Source organism: Thalassophryne amazonica, chromosome 16 (genome assembly GCF_902500255.1).
Source record: "Thalassophryne amazonica chromosome 16, fThaAma1.1, whole genome shotgun sequence".
NCBI lineage: Eukaryota > Metazoa > Chordata > Actinopteri > Batrachoidiformes > Batrachoididae > Thalassophryne > Thalassophryne amazonica.
The window spans coordinates 92,058,870-92,076,018 of record NC_047118.1 but is presented as its reverse complement, the minus strand read 5'-3'; the positions used below and the strand labels follow the sequence as shown (position 1 = coordinate 92,076,018).

The 17,149-nt window shown below is 40.5% G+C and overlaps 1 protein-coding gene and 1 long non-coding RNA gene across 2 annotated transcripts in view; both read left to right on the top strand.

Annotated features, from left to right (window-relative positions):
- LOC117528787 (serine/threonine-protein kinase SMG1-like) overlaps positions 1–17,149 on the top strand; it is a gene marked incomplete at its 5' end in the record, with an annotated part of 213,177 nt that overhangs the window by 46,486 nt on the left and 149,542 nt on the right. The window contains 1 exon segment of the mRNA XM_034191411.1: positions 13,858–14,087. Within this exon segment, the coding sequence (XP_034047302.1) occupies positions 13,858–14,087 (230 nt within the window).
- Positions 2,151–8,647, top strand: LOC117528646. The gene is made up of 3 exons (XR_004565843.1): positions 2,151–2,163; positions 7,800–7,805; positions 8,196–8,647. It is a non-coding gene; the product is annotated as an uncharacterized LOC117528646 (long non-coding RNA).

Here is a 17,149-nt window from a genome sequence, read left to right as displayed (position 1 = left end):
TTTTAACAGTAGTACGGATCTTCAATTTCTCAAATAATAATGTTCCTCTCAAACAGTAGCTGGAGTCTCTCATTTTAAACAGATTCTGGACATGTAGAGGCAAAAGCTTATTTTTAACTTTATACATAATCTGTATTATATAATGAACCAAGTCCCAGAATTTTAAAATTTGCAGACAAGCAAATAACGAATTTGTTGGCTCTCGATATGGTTTATTACTGATAATTCTTATGGCTTTCTTTTGCAACAGAAAAACTGGTTTAGTATTAGTTCTGTATGTATTTCCCCAAACCTCAACACAATATGTCATATATGGAACAAGTAATGCATGACATAAAGTGGTCAATGCATGTTGGGTGAGGAAGTCTTAGGCTTTGTGCAGGATTGCAATGGCTTTTGACATTTTAGTTTTAACATAGTTAATGTGTTTTCCAGCTTAATCTATCATCAATATGAACACCAAGAAATTTTGTATCTGTTACAATTTCAATATCATGTAGTAATAGTTTTTTGCTTAAATTCCTGGTCTTATTCCCAAATATCATACACTTAGTTTTACCAAAATGGAGCGATAATTTATTTAAATCAAACCATTTTTTAAATTTATGTAATTTGTTCTCCATCTTGTCCAGGAGCTGTCCCAAATGATCCCCACTACAGTTTGTCATGTTAATATGGTCAATTTTATCAACTAATGAATTGAAAACAACAAAAACAGGCAGATGATCACTGATATCACTAATGAGAAGTCCACCCATTATGTTTCCCGTAGTAATGTTTGTCAGTATATTGTCAATAAGTGTCGATGAATTCCTAGTTATCCTAGTTGGATGAGTAATTACTGGATACAATCCCATACTAAATACGGAATTAATAAATTCATCTATGTGTGATTGACAATGAGGATTGCGTAAATCCATATTGAATTCTCCACAGATCAACAAAAGCTTATTATTTTTATAGGTGTTATACATATCTGTCAAAATCTGTCATATCCCAGGGTAATTGTAAGTTTTACTATTACAGTGCTGTCAACAGTTAAATATGAGGTCAAGAAAGAAGTCTATTTTTATAAAACAAGTATTTATATTCATTGGCGTCGAGAAAGGGTGACTACAAAGTTATCGTTTTCATGTTGTGGTGGGGGCAGGGGGGCGGGGTTGTAGGGAGATGCTGAAAGTAATAGCTGGGGAACTGGGTGAAGTTTAGTCATAATGTTGAGTGCAAAAGGTTTGAGGCTTAATTCTGTTGGGAATCGCCTACCATTGGACGAAACGGGCTTCTTAAGTTGCACAATCCTGGGGTTTGGTCCCTAAGGGTCCCAAAACCTAACCCCTAAACACGTTTTATTAATAAATTGAATGCAACATCTGTTTCAAGCTGGTTTTGTTGAGACCATCCCAGAGACTAATTTGGTGCAAATTAAGACATGAAAATGTCTGGGGTTACTAATTAAGACGCTTACTAATTAACGACTAATTAACAATTTATTTAAACTTTCTAGTGCAAGAAAAATTATTTTTGCAAAAGATAATTTTGTAATTCCAGACACCATATCTACAACTTAAAACAGATTTTTCCTGGGGTTTGCAGATAAGATGGGGGTACGTGGCCACTGATGGGATATGGACCCTTAAAACTGGACTTGTATAAAAGACAGAGTGCAACCATTTTGATTGATGCTACGCATAAAACATTGTTTCAGATGAATAAAAATGTAATCTAAGACACAAATAAATTGCATGCTTATTAACAACCAAAAAACACAACCATTGAATTGAATTGAGTTGAATTTTGTGATTTTTCAGACCTTTTGTCTGACTTAGTGCTTAGCTCAGATAAGATAATTGTAGTGGGTGATTTTAACATCCACGTAGATGCTGAGAATGACAGCCTCAACACTGCATTTAATCTATTATTAGACTCAGTTGGCTTCGCTCAAAATGTAAATGAGTCCACCCACCACCTTAGCCACACTTTAGATCTTGTTCTGACCTATGGCATAGAAATTGAAGACTTAACAGTATTCCCTGAAAACCCCTTTTTGTCTATCTTTTCTTAATAACATTTACATTTACTCTGATGGACTACCCAGCAGTGGGGAATAAGTTTTATTACATTAGAAGTCTTTCTGAAAGCGCTGTAACTAGGTATAAGGATATGGTTCCTTCTTTATGTTCTTCAATGCCATATACCAACACAGTGCAGAGTAGCTACCTAAACTCTGTGAGTGAGATAGATTATCTCGTCAATAGCTTTACATCCTCATTGAGCACAACTTTGGATGCTGTAGTTCCTCTGAAAAAGAGAGCCTTAAATCAGAAGTGCCTGACTCCGTGGTATAACCCACAAACTCGCAGCTTAAAGCAGATAACCCGTAAGCTGGAGAGGAAATGGCGTCTCACTAATTTAGAAGATCTTCATTTAGCCTGGAAAAAGTCTGTTGCTCTATAAAAAAGCCCTCCGTAAAGCTAGGACATCTTACTATTCATCAGTAATTGAAGAAAATAAGAACCCCAGGTTTCTTTTCAGCACTGTAGCCAGGCTGACAGAGTCAGAGCTCTATGGAGCCGAGTATTCCTTTAACTTTAACTAATAATGACTTCATGACTTTCTTTGCAAATAAAATTTTAACTGAGAAAAAATTATTCATAACGATCCCAAAGACATACGAGGTCTATTAGAAAAGTATCTGACCTTATTATTTTTTTCAAAAACCATATGGATTTGAATCACGTGTGATTGCGTCAGACAAGCTTGAACCCTCGTGCCCATGCGTGAGTTTTTCCACGCCTGTCGGTTGCGTCATTCGCCTGTGAGCAGGCTTTGAGTGAGGAGTGGTCCACCCCCTCGGCGGAGTTTCATTGTCAGGAAATGGCGGAATGATTTGGGCTTTTTTTCCATCAGAATTTTTTCACACACTGTTAGAGACTGGCAGCTGGAAACCATTCGAAAAATTTATCTGGCTTTCGGTGAAAATGTTACGGGCTTCACAGAGAATAAGAAGTGTTACTACAGCTTTAAGGACGGCTTTAAAGACGCTCGGCGCGCCGCGCTCCGTGCCTCCATCGAGAGCCACAAACCACCGGATCATTTCTAAACGGATGGCTCTGTGGAGCCAGGACCGTCGTGTGCACTTTCTCTGGTTATCACAAGAGATGGACATCAACCATTTTCCGGCAGATTTCACTTTTAACAAGAGATTTTGTCATGGAAAGCCGAGCGGAGGCTTCGCGCGTCACGATGGATTCGCTACTGGAGCGAGACAAAACCACCTCCGTTTTGGTCTCACAGGACGGCTTTGAGATGGCGTTCAGACAGCTGTCGGTGGTTTTTCCATCGAGTGATTATCCGAGAAATTGTGGATGTACCTGGACATGCCAGAACATGTCCCGTGAGGCTTCATCACGGCGTTGCTGTGCGCCATGCGGCACCGCCGCGACGCGCGAAGCCTCTGCTCCTCTTTCCATGACAAAACTGTAACAGTGGAATGTACAGTTCATTTCCAAACTGGATGCTGTGTTTTGTCCGGGACGTCGTCTGACTAGCACAGGAATTGTGAAAAGACGTGGACATCAGCACTTTTTCGGCACATTGAGACAGACGTGCTGCAGAATTCCGTGCGTCGCGGCGGTGCCGCATGGCGCAAAGCAATGCCTTGATGAAGCCTCACGGGATAGTTGGCTATGTACCACAGGCTTTTAAGGTGGCAGTAATTAAACCATTACTTAAAAAGCCATCACTTGACCAGCTATCTTACCTAATTATAGGCCAATCTCCAACCTTCCTTTTCTCTCAAAAATTCTTGAAAGGGTAGTTGCAAAACAGCTAACTGATCATCTGCAGAGGAATGGTCTATTTGAAGAGTTTCAGTCAGGTTTTAGAATTCATCATAGTACAGAAACAGCATTAGTGAAGGTTACAAATGATCTTCTTATGGCCTCAGACAGTGGACTCATCTCTGTGCTTGTCCTGTTAGACCTCAGTGCAGCTTTTGATACTGTTGACCATAAAATTTTATTACAGAGATTAGAGCATGCCATAGGTATTAAAGGCACTGCTCTGCAGTGGTTTGAATCATATTTATCTAATAGATTACAGATTGTTCATGTAAATGGGGAATCTTCTTCACAGACTAAGGTTAATTATGGAGTTCCACAAGGTTCTGTGCTAGGACCGATTTTATTCACTTTATACATGCTTCCCTTAGGCAGTATTATTAGAAAGCATTGCTTAAATTTTCATTGTTACGCAGATACCCAGCTTTATCTATCCATGAAGCCAGAGGACACACACAAATTAGTTAAACTGCAGGAATGTCTTTCAGACATAAAGACATGGATGACTTCTAATTTCCTGCTTTTAAATTCAGAAAAACTAAAGTTATTGTACTTGGCCCCACAAATTTTAGAAACATGGTGTCTAACCAGATCCTTACTCTGGATGGCATTACCCTGACCTCTAGTAATACTGTGAGAAATCTTGGAGTCATTTTTGAATCAGGATATGTCCTTCAGTGCGCATATTAAGCAAATATGTAGGACTGCTTTTTTGCATTTGCGCAATATCTCTAAAATTTGAAAGGTCTTGTTTCAGTGATGCTGAAAAGCTAATTCATGCATTTATTTCTTCTAGGCTGGACTAGACTGCAGCTAGAGTACTGACGGGGACTAGAAGGAGAGAGCATATTTCACACATATTGGCTTTTCTTCATTGGCTTCCTGTTAATTCTAGAATAGAATTTAAAATTCTTCTTCTTATAAGGTTTTGAATAATCAGGTCCCATCTTATCTTAGGGACCTCGTAGTACCATATCACCCCAATAGAGCGCTTCGCTCTCAGACTGCAGGCTTACTTGTAGTTCCTAGGGTTTGTAAGAGTAGAATGGGAGGCAGAGCCTTCAGCTTTCAGGCTCCTCTCCTGTGGAACCAGCTCCCAATTCAGATCAGGGAGACAGAAACCCTCTCTACTTTTAAGATTAGGCTTTAAAACTTTCCTTTTTGAAAAAGCTTATAGTTAGGGCTGGATCAGGTGACCCTGAACCATCCCTTAGTTATGCTGCTATAGACTTAGACTGCTGGGGGGTTCCCATGATGCACTGAGTGTTTCTTTCTCTTTTTGCTCTGTATGCACCACTCTGCATTAATCATTAGTGATTGATCTCTGCTCTCTTCCACAGCATGTCTTTTTCCTGATTCTCTCCCTCAGCCCCAACTAGTCCCAGCAGAAGACTGCCCCTCCCTGAGCCTGGTTCTGCTGGAGGTTTCTTCCTGTTTAAAGGGTGTTTTTCCTTCCCACTGTCACCAAGTGCTTGCTCACAGGGGGTCGTTTTGACCGTTGGGGTTTTTTCTGTAATTATTGTATGGCTTTGCCTTACAGTATAAAGCCCCATGGGGCAACTGTTTGTTGCGATTTGGCACTATATAAATAAGATTGATTTGATTTGAATTTGCCTGTGATTAAATCTCAAATCAGGTCACTCTGTTGTGATGTTTCTGTAATTATTCATGATCATCATCACTCTCTTCATCAGATGACTGCTCCATTTCCATTGGTAATGGCTCATGATTGTCATCTTCAGTATCATCACTGCCATGAGACTAACCTTCATGAGCACCACCACCATTTCTGCTGCTTTTGGGACAGCTTCATTTTATGAAGCTAGAGCTCTCTAGAACTTGTCAGTTTTTTTTGTCACAATCACATATGACCTGTTCTTTCCTTTCCTTGCAACGGCAGAGATGTAATTGCATCCCGTGAAAGTGTGTAGTCCAGGGATTGCAGCACACATAGCTGGGCCGATCGTCGCAGCAATCTTAGTTATGTTTAGGTAACACAGATTGTCTTTTCCCCTGGATCCAACCTCCATCCAGACTGTAGATAAAACCCTGTGTACATGGTGGAGGAGCAAGACCAGGACCAGAATGTCGGTGTCAGTAGCTCTGATGATGATGTCTCCTGGCATGGTCTTGTCACCCTCAATCATGTGAATGATGACTCTGGTGTCAGCCTCAGGGTAATTACAGTTAAGGGTTGGAACTGAGTCAGCGTGCACTGCTCCATTTTCTACAAAATACCAGGTAGCCTCTCCCATCACGCCAAGGTACACCTCTCTTCCTTGCAGAAGTGGCCTGTTGAAGTCGCTGGACCACTCCTTCGTGAGAAAGACAGGTAGCTCTCGTTTGAATGAGTTGTTTCTTAAAGCTTAAGTCTCTCTTCTGTTGAGGTCCTTCGATAATGAGCTCTTCTCCCACAACGGCTTCTCTGTGCTCTCTCTCACAATCCTTGATGGAGGGTCTTTCATATGTATCAAAGGTGATGTCGATCCTTTGTGACTTATAGGCCAAACAAGTAGCCAGGATGTTTCTTGACAACTCCCCATACGTAGCTGGCTGATCCGGCGACATGCAGTGGAATTGGAAATTGCCATCAATGATATGCGTACCTACGAATGTTGGACTGCCATGGTCACTAACAGTGTCTTCTAGAATGTTGGACAGTTTGCCTTTATCCGTATGGGCCATCATGCCGTCAACTTGACACATTGACAGTGGCGCTGGTGTGAGTGGGAACGAGAGACATATTCGAGATCAATGTCACTTGTTGCTGCTATGAAGGCAATGCGGCCAAGAAGGGCACTGGTACATTTGAACTGTGCCTCTTTGGTGTTTTTGCCAGCTTTTTGATTGGCTCCACATTCACTTGAGAATGTGCAAAGAGGGTGTTTTTGGATAGGTTTTTCAAAATGCTCCACACTTTCTAAGCACTCTTTGACAAAGTCTCTGGGATATTTAATAATGATGTACTCGTGGCATCTGTTACACTCTTTCCAGTGCTAATGTTGATGAGAGGCAACGCTCTCTCAAGTGATCTGCTTTTTTCCTACAAAATTAAACCAACTGAATGAACATCCTCCGACGCCGGTGATTCCATAATTTTTGCCAGGGGTTTGTAGCAGGAGAACTTTAGCTGCTGCAGAACCTTTCCCCAGCACTCGGTGCGCAGCACACTGCAGAAGAACTGGCTGTATGAAGTGGCTGTACGATAACGTTTTCCCAAAATCTTTTCCCGTACGCTCGTTGATCCACACCAGAGAACCTTTGTGTCTCATGGAAAAGGTACATCATGCGAACCGGGAAAAAAAAACTGTAATGTGAAACGGTGGATGCTTTCTCTTTTCTTTCCCACAGTAACAGACGATACACCGGTAGCGACTTTAATCAGCAGAAAAGTGAGTCACAATTGACATCGTTAAATGTGCTTGACTGAGACAAATGAAAAAAAAAGAAAATCATGTCTGCACTGCGGGTCCACAATCAGAAATGACTCATCATTTCTGATTACCAGAAATGATCAGAAATGATCATTTTCCCATTAAATGCCCTTGAAAACAGCCGTAACAGCCCAACTGTTAGCGTAATATTTTTTTATGCAGCAGCGTAAATGGGCCCTTCCGCTGTTATAATGCTGGTGAGAACCCTGAGATGGAGAAAGAATTCTGGAGTGTGAGAGATGAGGTGGTGGAGAGTGAACCCAAGCATGAAAGAGTGGTTGATAGGAGCAGACTTTAATGGCCATGTGAAGGGAACAGAGGTGATGAGGAAGTAATGGGTCGATATGGTATCAAGGACAGGAATGTGGAAGGAGAGATGGTAGATGATTTTGCAAAAAAGATGGAATGGCTGTGGTGAACACTACTCTTAAGAAAAGGAGGAGCACAGGGTAACATATAAGAGTGGAGGAAGGTGCACACAGGTGGACTACATTCTGAGTAGGAGATGCAAGATAAAAGAAATCAGAGACCTGTAAGGTGGTGCCAGGAGAGAGTGTAGTTAGACAGCACTAGGATGGTGGTTGTAGGATGACTTTAGAGGTGAAGAAAGTGAGAGTCAACAAAGGATCAGATGGTGGAAGCTGAAGGAGGAAGACTTGTGTAAAATTCATGTGAACAGGTGAGAAAAGGCATTTGGCTGGAGGGGAAGCAATTTTAGACAACTGGAAAAGTACTGAAGACCGAAAGGAAGGTACTGGGTGTGACATCTGGGACAGTGGAAGAAGACTAGGAAACTTGGTGGTGGAGCAAAGATGTCAGGAAAGCATAAGGAGAAAGAGGTTGGCAAAAACGTTTTTGGGATAGTCGATGGGATGTATAAAATTGACAGGAGTACACAGAGTTGCGGCATAACGTGAAAGAGAAGCGGCAAAAGCTAAAGAAAAGGCATTTAGCAAGCTGTACAAGAAGTTGACTAGTAAGGAAGGAGAAAAGGACTCTGTACCGATTGGACAGACAAAGGGACAGCGCTGGAAAGCTGTGCAGCAGGTTAACTACATATGGTAATGTGCTGACACGCGAGGAGAGTATGTTGAGAAGGTGGGAGGGAATATTTTGAGCATCTGATGAATGAAGAAACTGAGAGAGAAAAGGCTGGCTGATGTGGAAATCAGGAAGTACAAGAGATAGTGAGGATGAAGTGAGGGGCAGCTATGAAGTGGATGAAGAGTGGAAAGGCAGTTTGGTCCAGATGACATTTCCAGTGCAGGCATGGAAAAGTTTTGGAGAGATGGCAGTGGAATTTCTAACAAGACTGTTTCATAAAATATTGCAAAGCCAGAGGGATGCCTGAGGAGTGGAGACGAAGTGTGCTGATTCCTATTTTTAAGAACATGAGTGATGTGCACAGCTGTGCACATCACTGTCTACAGAGGCATAAAGTTGTTCACCCACAGCATGAAGCTACCACAACAGCTATCACAACAAAGCTGCATCAAGGCATGTCACACAAGTAAGGTCTAACTTGGCCAAGCCCCTAATTGGTGGTGAAGATCTGTATGAAATGCTGCCATTTGTATGGTCAACAATGTTGGACTCAGTATATAAAATACGACATATGACGTACAGTTATATGCAGAAGTTTGGGCACCCCTGATAATTTCATGACTTTCCTTCATTGGTTGTCTGGATCAGAAATTTCAGTTAAATATATCATATAACCAGGGTTGGGAGGGTTACTTTAAAAATGTATTCCGATACAGTTACTAGTTACCTGTTGAAAAATGTAATCAGTAACGTAATCCAAGTACCATAATATTAAAGTAATGTAATTTGATTACTTTCAATTACTTCTGGATTACTCCAATATCAAATATACTAATACAGACAAAAGAAACTAAATAAAAATAGTCTTGACTACATAGTACAGTTTATTAAGCAAAAATCAAACTGTTTCCATGGCATGTGCTCTGTTTTACTTCACATTATGAATTAAGAGCACCACAATATTGTTTTAAACACACCCAGTGTTCACCTGCTAAATTTTCAACAAAAAATGTCAAACAAATGAAGGATAATGAAAACTCAGGCGTGTGCGGATGAATTTGTAATTAAAAGTGGCAGAACAATATACAAAACAAAAAAAAGTCTGCTACTTGTTCAGTAAATTCGCACCATGTTTAACATATCAGTCCACTTATTGAACTTTCAAATTAAGAACAACAGCATAATAAAAACCAATAAGTAAATCCTGTCAGTAAGGAGGCGTGATCGCCATTTTAATTCCGGGCAAGTTAGTGATTTACGTGCACAGAAGAAACAGGTGGAATATGCCGGAAAGCTGCACATGTTGGCAAAGCCACAAACGGAGGAACAAGGGAGACATATTTCCTTCCATAAGTAAGTGGTTTTGGTTCTTCTTGTCACTTTGTCTGTGATATTTGGATGATAAACAGCTGCATGTCTCCTGCCGTACCTGTGTCGCCCGATGACACGGACCATTAACTCTTCACTTATGTCTAGTTGATATTTTCCACTGTTAGACCAATGTCTAGTTAAATACTTGTCGTTAGTGACTAAAACTGTTTTTTAATTTGCACCTTAAAATAATGACATTATAATGACCTGCGCTGTGCCGCTCACAGTCACACCACACATAGAGATGTGCACACACACACACACCACTGACTTCATGAATGAAACTCGGTCAATAAAGGATAACTGTGTAAAATATAATATATATATAAATGTATTGTAATGGTTTTAGGAGCGGCGCTGAACAGCTGCAGCAGGACATCTCAGCTCAGCAGCTTGAACAGCACAGATCCGTGTAACTTTTCAACACTAATATTGGGAATGTGTGTGTCAGAGTAAGTTTAATACTTTCCTGACATAATTTAAGTCATTTAATTTTACTGCTCAATATCCAGGTCAAAATGGAATTTTAACACGTATTTTGCGAGCATTTTCTGAGTGTGTCCAGTCGCAGATCTCCATTGAAAATGCATTAACATCCGGGTACTTCATCAATATTTTGCCCGGTTAGGAGACGTCGTGTCGCTGTTCATGAAGGGATGTTTTCGTTTCAAAGAAAATTATATATTATATACAGATAATATTATAAAATGCATTAAAATTGTAATCCTGTGAAGTAATCCACATTTTTACTAAATATGCCTGTAATCTGAATGTCTTTTTTTCTGTAACTGTAGCGGAATACAGATACATTTTTTTTGTATCCTAATTACGTAACGCCGTTACATGTATTCCGTTACTCCCCAAGCCCACATATAGCAGACAAACAGTGGATATTTCAGAAGTGAAATGAAGGTCGGATCACAGCTGACCCTTCTCACCCTGCACACAGTCTGTTCAAACCACTCCCCTCGGGCAGGAGGCTACGTCCATCCGGACCAGAACCTCCCGCCATAAGAACAGTTTCTTCCTTTCTGCCGTCAGACTCATGAACTCCTCATAACTCAGTCACCTTAACCTTAACTCTGTCACTTTATCATTTTATCACGGGTCACTTTAGACAATGTATTTTGGTTTTAATTGCACTCCTCCCACTAAACTGTTTTTTCTGTTTCTCTTTCTGTTTTTCTGTTGCACACAGCCTTTCATATTTCATGTCATTTTTTTATCTTATATTTTGTCTTATTTTGGCACATATTTTATATTTTATCTTAGCATTTTATATTGCTCTCTGTTTAATGTTGCACCATTATATCGAAGCAAATTCCTAGTCTGTGAATCCAGTTCATTGGCAATAAACTTCTGATTTTTCTGATTCTGAAGTTTCCAGTATTTACAGAAAATGTGCAGTAATTATTTAAATTGGGCAGGTGTATACATTTGGGCACCCTTGTCATTTTATTGATTTGAATACATTTATCACTAATTACTGGAACACAAAATTGGTTTGGTAAGCTTATTGACCCTTGACCTCCTCACACAGGTGAATCCAATCATGAGAAACGGTATTTAAGGTGGCCCTTTGCAAATGTTACTGAAGGAGCTCCTTAATGCTCCCACAGTCTCATGTAGGGGGTGAGGATTTTTAAATACTGTAATTTCTTTAAATGAGTGTTTATTTGTACGGTGAAAGAAGTCTGAAACTTTAAGTATGGAAAAAGTCTGGAATTTTGAAATGGAAAATGTGTAGGAACCCTGACCCTGATATTTTAGAGGAAATGCAGTATTTTGTTTTTCGACACTTCGGGAGCTTTTTGACGACTTAAGAATCACTGGATTACAGTGACAAAGCGCATTAGCACAGTTTAGTGACTAGTTCCATCTTACACGCTACAGTGGACTTTAATTATGTCATCACTCATGAAAAGTCAGTAAGGTATATCTTCTACTATATATTCCAAATGTAAGCTAGAACTCTACCACTGTATACTAAGGTATATCTAAAAAAGAAGAGTAGAGCCACTTTGGTGCTGGTCTTGAGAACCAGGGATGGTAGGTTGAAAAGCTTTTATTTTTATCCCATGGGAGCAGCTCAAGAATATGGACAACATGTATATATGGCAGTATTATTAGACAGCATTGCTTAAATTTTCATTGTTACGCAATGATACCCAGCTTTATCTATCCATGAAGCCAGAGGACACACACCAATTAGCTAAACTGCAGGATTGTCTTACAGACATAAAGACATGGATGACCTCTAATTTCCTGCTTTTAAATTCAGATAAACTGAAGTTATTGTACTTGGCCCCACAAATCTTAGAAACATGGTGTCTAACCAGATCCTTACTCTGGATGGCATTACCCTGACCTCTAGTAATACTGTGAGAAATCTTGGAGTCATTTTTGATCAGGATATGTCATTCAAAGCGCATATTAAACAAATATGTAGGACTGCTTTTTTGCATTTACGCATTATCTCAGAGTGATGCTGAAAAACTAATTCATGCATTTATTTCCTCTAGGCTGGACTATTGTAATTCATTATTATCAGGTTGTCCTAAAATTCCCTGAAAAGCCTTCAGTTAATTCAAAATGCTGCAGCTAGAGTACTGACGGGGACTAGAAGGAGAGAGCATATCTCACCCATATTGGCCTCTCTTCATTGGCTTCTGTTAATTCTAGAATAGATATTTACAAATTCTTCTTCTTATATAAGGGTTTTGAATAATCAGGTCCCTTCTTATCTTAGGGACCTCATAGTACATAATCACCCCAATAGAGCACTTCGCTCTCAGACGGCAGGCTTACTTGTAGTTCCTAGGGTTTGTAAGAGTAGAATGGGAGGCAGAGCCTTCAGCTTTCAGGCTCCTCTCCTGTGGAACCAGCTCCCAATTCAGATCAGGAGACAGACACCCCTCTCTACTTTTAAGATTAGGGCTTAAAACTTTCCCTTTTTGCTTATAGTTAGGGCTGGATCAGGTGGACCCTGAACCATCCCTTAGTTATGCTGCTATAGACGTAGCTGCTGGGGGGTTCCCATGATGCACTGAGTGTTTCTTTTCTCTTTTTGCTCTGTATGCACCACTCTGCATTTAATCATTAGTGATTGATCTCTGCTCCCCTCCACAGCATGTCTTTTTCCTGGTTCTCTCCCTCAGCCCCAACCAGTCCCAGCAGAAGACTGCCCGTCCCTGAGCCTGGTTCTGCTGGAGGTTTCTTGCTGTTAAAAGGGAGTTTTTCCTTCCCACTGTCGCCAAGTGCTTGCTCACAGGGGGTCGTTTTGACTGTTGGGGTTTTTCTGTAATTATTGTATGGCCTTGCCTTACAATATAAAGCGCCTTGGGGCAACTGTTTGTTGTGACTTGGCGCTATATAAATAAGTTGATTTGATTTTTTTTTTTGTGTGTGTGTGTGTGTATCATGCAGGTTTCAAACCATTCTGGAACAGTTACATTTTTTAATCACTATACAACAATAATAAAGTGTAATTAAGTAATAATAATAAAACAGTTCATTAATATAGTACATTAATCGTCATCTCCGTCTGTCTCGGAGGACAGTGGACTGTGCTGGCGGTGGCTGAACAGTCCGGTTTGTGAGTGCTTGCTCAGGAAGCTGCTCTCATTCTCTGTCGTTTCTTCCTGCGAGATATTTTGTTGTTGTTTCTGACCTCCATCGTTACTTTGTTACGTCGCTAATTTGGTAAAGGCTCATTTGAAGTACAGCGATAAGGCTGCATGTACCACATGTTGTAGTGATCAGTACATGAAGTATTAAGAATATAAGAAACTTGAGCTCGCTGTTGGCATGTCTGTTTCTGCTTCAAGTCTGAGAACCCGACCACGCAACCTGAACTGCTTCCAGCTGACTGAGCTGTGACTGAGAACCTCATGAGCCAGTCGGGAGGAGCCAAAACCCGACACCAACACAGATGGTTTCAGTTCTGTTTGACTTTCCAGATTTTTATTTTTATTTTTATTTTTATTTTTTGCTTCAGTGAGTTTTGGGCTTAGATTATTTTTGATGCGAATGTGAGCCTGGAGACGCGGAACACCACCGTGCTGTTTGTGTTGTCCGAGTCTCACTCTGGGTTCTGCCCCCTTCCAGACTTAGTTTAATTAAAGATGACATGCTCCAGTCCTGAAGTTGTGTTTCAAACTCTGCCTCAGGTCTGGAAGATTTGCACCTGGATGAGCGCATCATGCAGTTCTTATCAATAGTCAACACCATGTTCACCAAGACCAACCAGCAGGAACAGCCGCACTTCCATGCCCGCCACTACTCGGTCACGCCCCTCGGGACCCGGTCAGGACTCATCCAGTGGGTGGACAGAGCCACGCCCCTCTTTGGTCTGTACAAGCGCTGGCAGCAGAGGGAGGCAGTACTCCAGGCTCAGAAGGTGGGTTTGGTTTGAGAGTCAGAAAGTCCTACATGCTGTTTTTCTGCTCACACACAGAACTGATGATTTCTCTGATACACCTCATTAAATTAAAGACGTACAATGCCTCTACATATCTAATTACCCATAAGTCTCCTCTATGCTTCAGCTAGGAGTGCTGTATGCTTTGTGTAGATTCCACGTTCAAATCGGAGTTAAGTCTTTGGGTTCCGTGAACACGCTGCTTTTCATCTTTTTTTTTTTTTTTTTTTTACGATATCAGGGACAGTACATCGCAGAGACTACATTCGACCATTTCCCAAAACTACAAATTCTTTTCTTTAAAATGTATCTCTCTTCTACATGATCTTTGACTCACAGCCAATCCTGAGACAGGAGAAGGTGACATAGTGACAAGGTGACACTTTAATCATATCTTAGATCTTGTTCTGACTTATGGTATGGAAATAGAAGACTTAACAGTATTCCCTGAAAACTCCCTTCTGTCTGATCATTTTTTAATAACATTTACATTTACTCTGATGGACTACCCAGCAGTAGGGAATAAGTTTCATTACACTAGAAGTCTTTCAGAAAGCGCTGTAACTAGGTTAAGGATATGATTCCTTCTTTATGTTCTCTAATGCCATATACCAACACAGTGCAGAGTAGCTACCTAAACTCTGTAAGGGAGATAGAGTATCTCGTCAATAGTTTTACATCCTCATTGAAGACAACTTTGGATGCTGTAGCTCCTCTGAAAAAGAGAGCTTTAAATCAGAAGTGTCTGACTCCATGGTATAACTCTCAAACTCGTAGCTTAAAGCAGATAACCCGTAAGTTGGAGAGGAAATGGCGTCTCACTAATTTAGAAGATCTTCACTTAGCCTGGAAAAAGAGTCTGTTGCTCTATAAAAAAGCCCTCCGTAAAGCTAGGACATCTTTCTACTCATCACTAATTGAAGAAAATAAGAACAACCCAGGTTTCTTTTCAGCACTGTAGCCAGGCTGACAAAGAGTCAGAGCTCTATTGAGCTGAGTATTCCATTATCTTTAACTAGTAATGACTTCATGACTTTCTTTGCTAACAAAATTTTAACTATTAGAGAAAAAATTACTCATAACCATCCCAAAGACGTATCGTTATCTTTGGCTGCTTTCAGTGATGCCGGTATTTGGTTAGACTCTTTCTCTCCGATTGTTCTGTCTGAGTTATTTTCATTAGTTACTTCATCCAAACCATCAACATGTCTATTAGACCCCATTCCTACCAGGCTGCTCAAGGAAGCCCTACCATATTTAATGCTTCGATCTTAAATATGATCAATCTATCTTTGTTAGTTGGCTATGTACCACAGGCTTTAAGGTGGCAGTAATTAAACCATTACTTAAAAAGCCATCACTTGACCCAGCTATCTTAGCTAATATAGGCCACTCTCCAACCTTCCTTTCTCTCAAAAATTCTTGAAAGGGTAGTTGTAAACAGCTAACTGATCATCTGCAGAAGAATGGTCTATTTGAAGAGTTTCAGTCAGGTTTTAGAATTCATCATAGTACAGAAACAGCATTAGTGAAGGTTACAATGATCTTCTTATGGCCCTCAGACAGTGGACTCATCTCTGTGCTTGTTCTGTTAGACCTCAGTGCTGCTTTTGATACTGTTGACCATAAAATTTTATTTACAGAGATTTAGACCATGCCATAGGTCTTAAAGGCACTGCGCTGCGGTGGTTTGAATCATATTGCTAATAGATTACAATTTGTTCATGTAAATGGGGAATCTTCTTCACAGACTAAAGTAATTATGGAGTTCCACAAGGTTCTGTGCTAGGACCAATTTTATTCACTTTATATAGCTTCCCTTAGGCAGTATTATTAGACGGGTATTGCTTAAATTTTCATTGTTACGCAGATGATACCCAGCTTTATCTATCCATGAAGCCAGAGGACACACACAAATTAGCTAAACTGCCGGATGTCTTACAGACATAAAGACATGGATGACCTCTAATTTCCGCTTTTAAACTCGATAAACTGAAGTTATTGTTCTTGGCCCCACAAATCTTAGAAAATGGTGTCTAACCAGATCCTTACTCTGGATGGCATTACCCTGACCTCTAGTAATACTGTGAGAAATCTTGGAGTCATTTTTGATCAGGATATGTCATTCAAAGCGCATATTAAACAAATATGTAGGACTGCTTTTTTGCATTTACGCAATATCTCTAAAATCAGAAAGGTGATGCTGAAAAACTAATTCATGCATTTATTTCCTCTAGGCTGGATTATTGTAATTCATTATTATCAGGTTGTCCTAAAAGTTCCCTAAAAGCCTTCAGTTAATTCAAAATGCTGCAGCTAGAGTGCTGACGGGGACTAGAAGGAGAGAGCATATCTCACCCATATGGCCTCTCTTCATTGGCTTCCTGTTAATTCTAGAATAGAATTTAAAATTCTTCTTCTTACTTATAAGGTTTGAATAATCAGGTCCCATCTTATCTTAGGGACCTCGTAGTACCATATCACCCCAATAGAGCGCTTCGCTCTCAGACTGCAGGCTTACTTGTAGTTCCTAGGGTTTGTAAGAGTAGAATGGGAGGCAGAGCCTTCAGCTTTCAGGCTCCTCTCCTGTGGAACCAGCTCCCAATTCAGATCAGGGAGACAGACACCCTCTCTACTTTTAAGATTAGGCTTAAAACTTCCTTTTTGCTAAAGCTTATAGTTAGGGCTGGATCAGGTGACCCTGAACCATCCCTTAGTTATGCTGCTATAGACGTAGACTGCTGGGGGGTTCCCATGATGCACTGTTTCTTTCTCTTTTTGCTCTGTATGCACCACTCTGCATTTAATCATTAGTGATTGATCTCTGCTCCCCTCCACAGCATGTCTTTTTCCTGGTTCTCTCCCTCAGCCCCAACCAGTCCAGCAGAAGACTGCCCCTCCCTGAGCCTGGTTCTGCTGGAGGTTTCTTCCTGTTAAAAGGGAGTTTTTCCTTCCCACTGTAGCCAAGTGCTTGCTCACAGGGGGTCGTTTTGACCGTTGGGGTTTTACATAATTATTGTATGGCCTTGCCTTACAATATA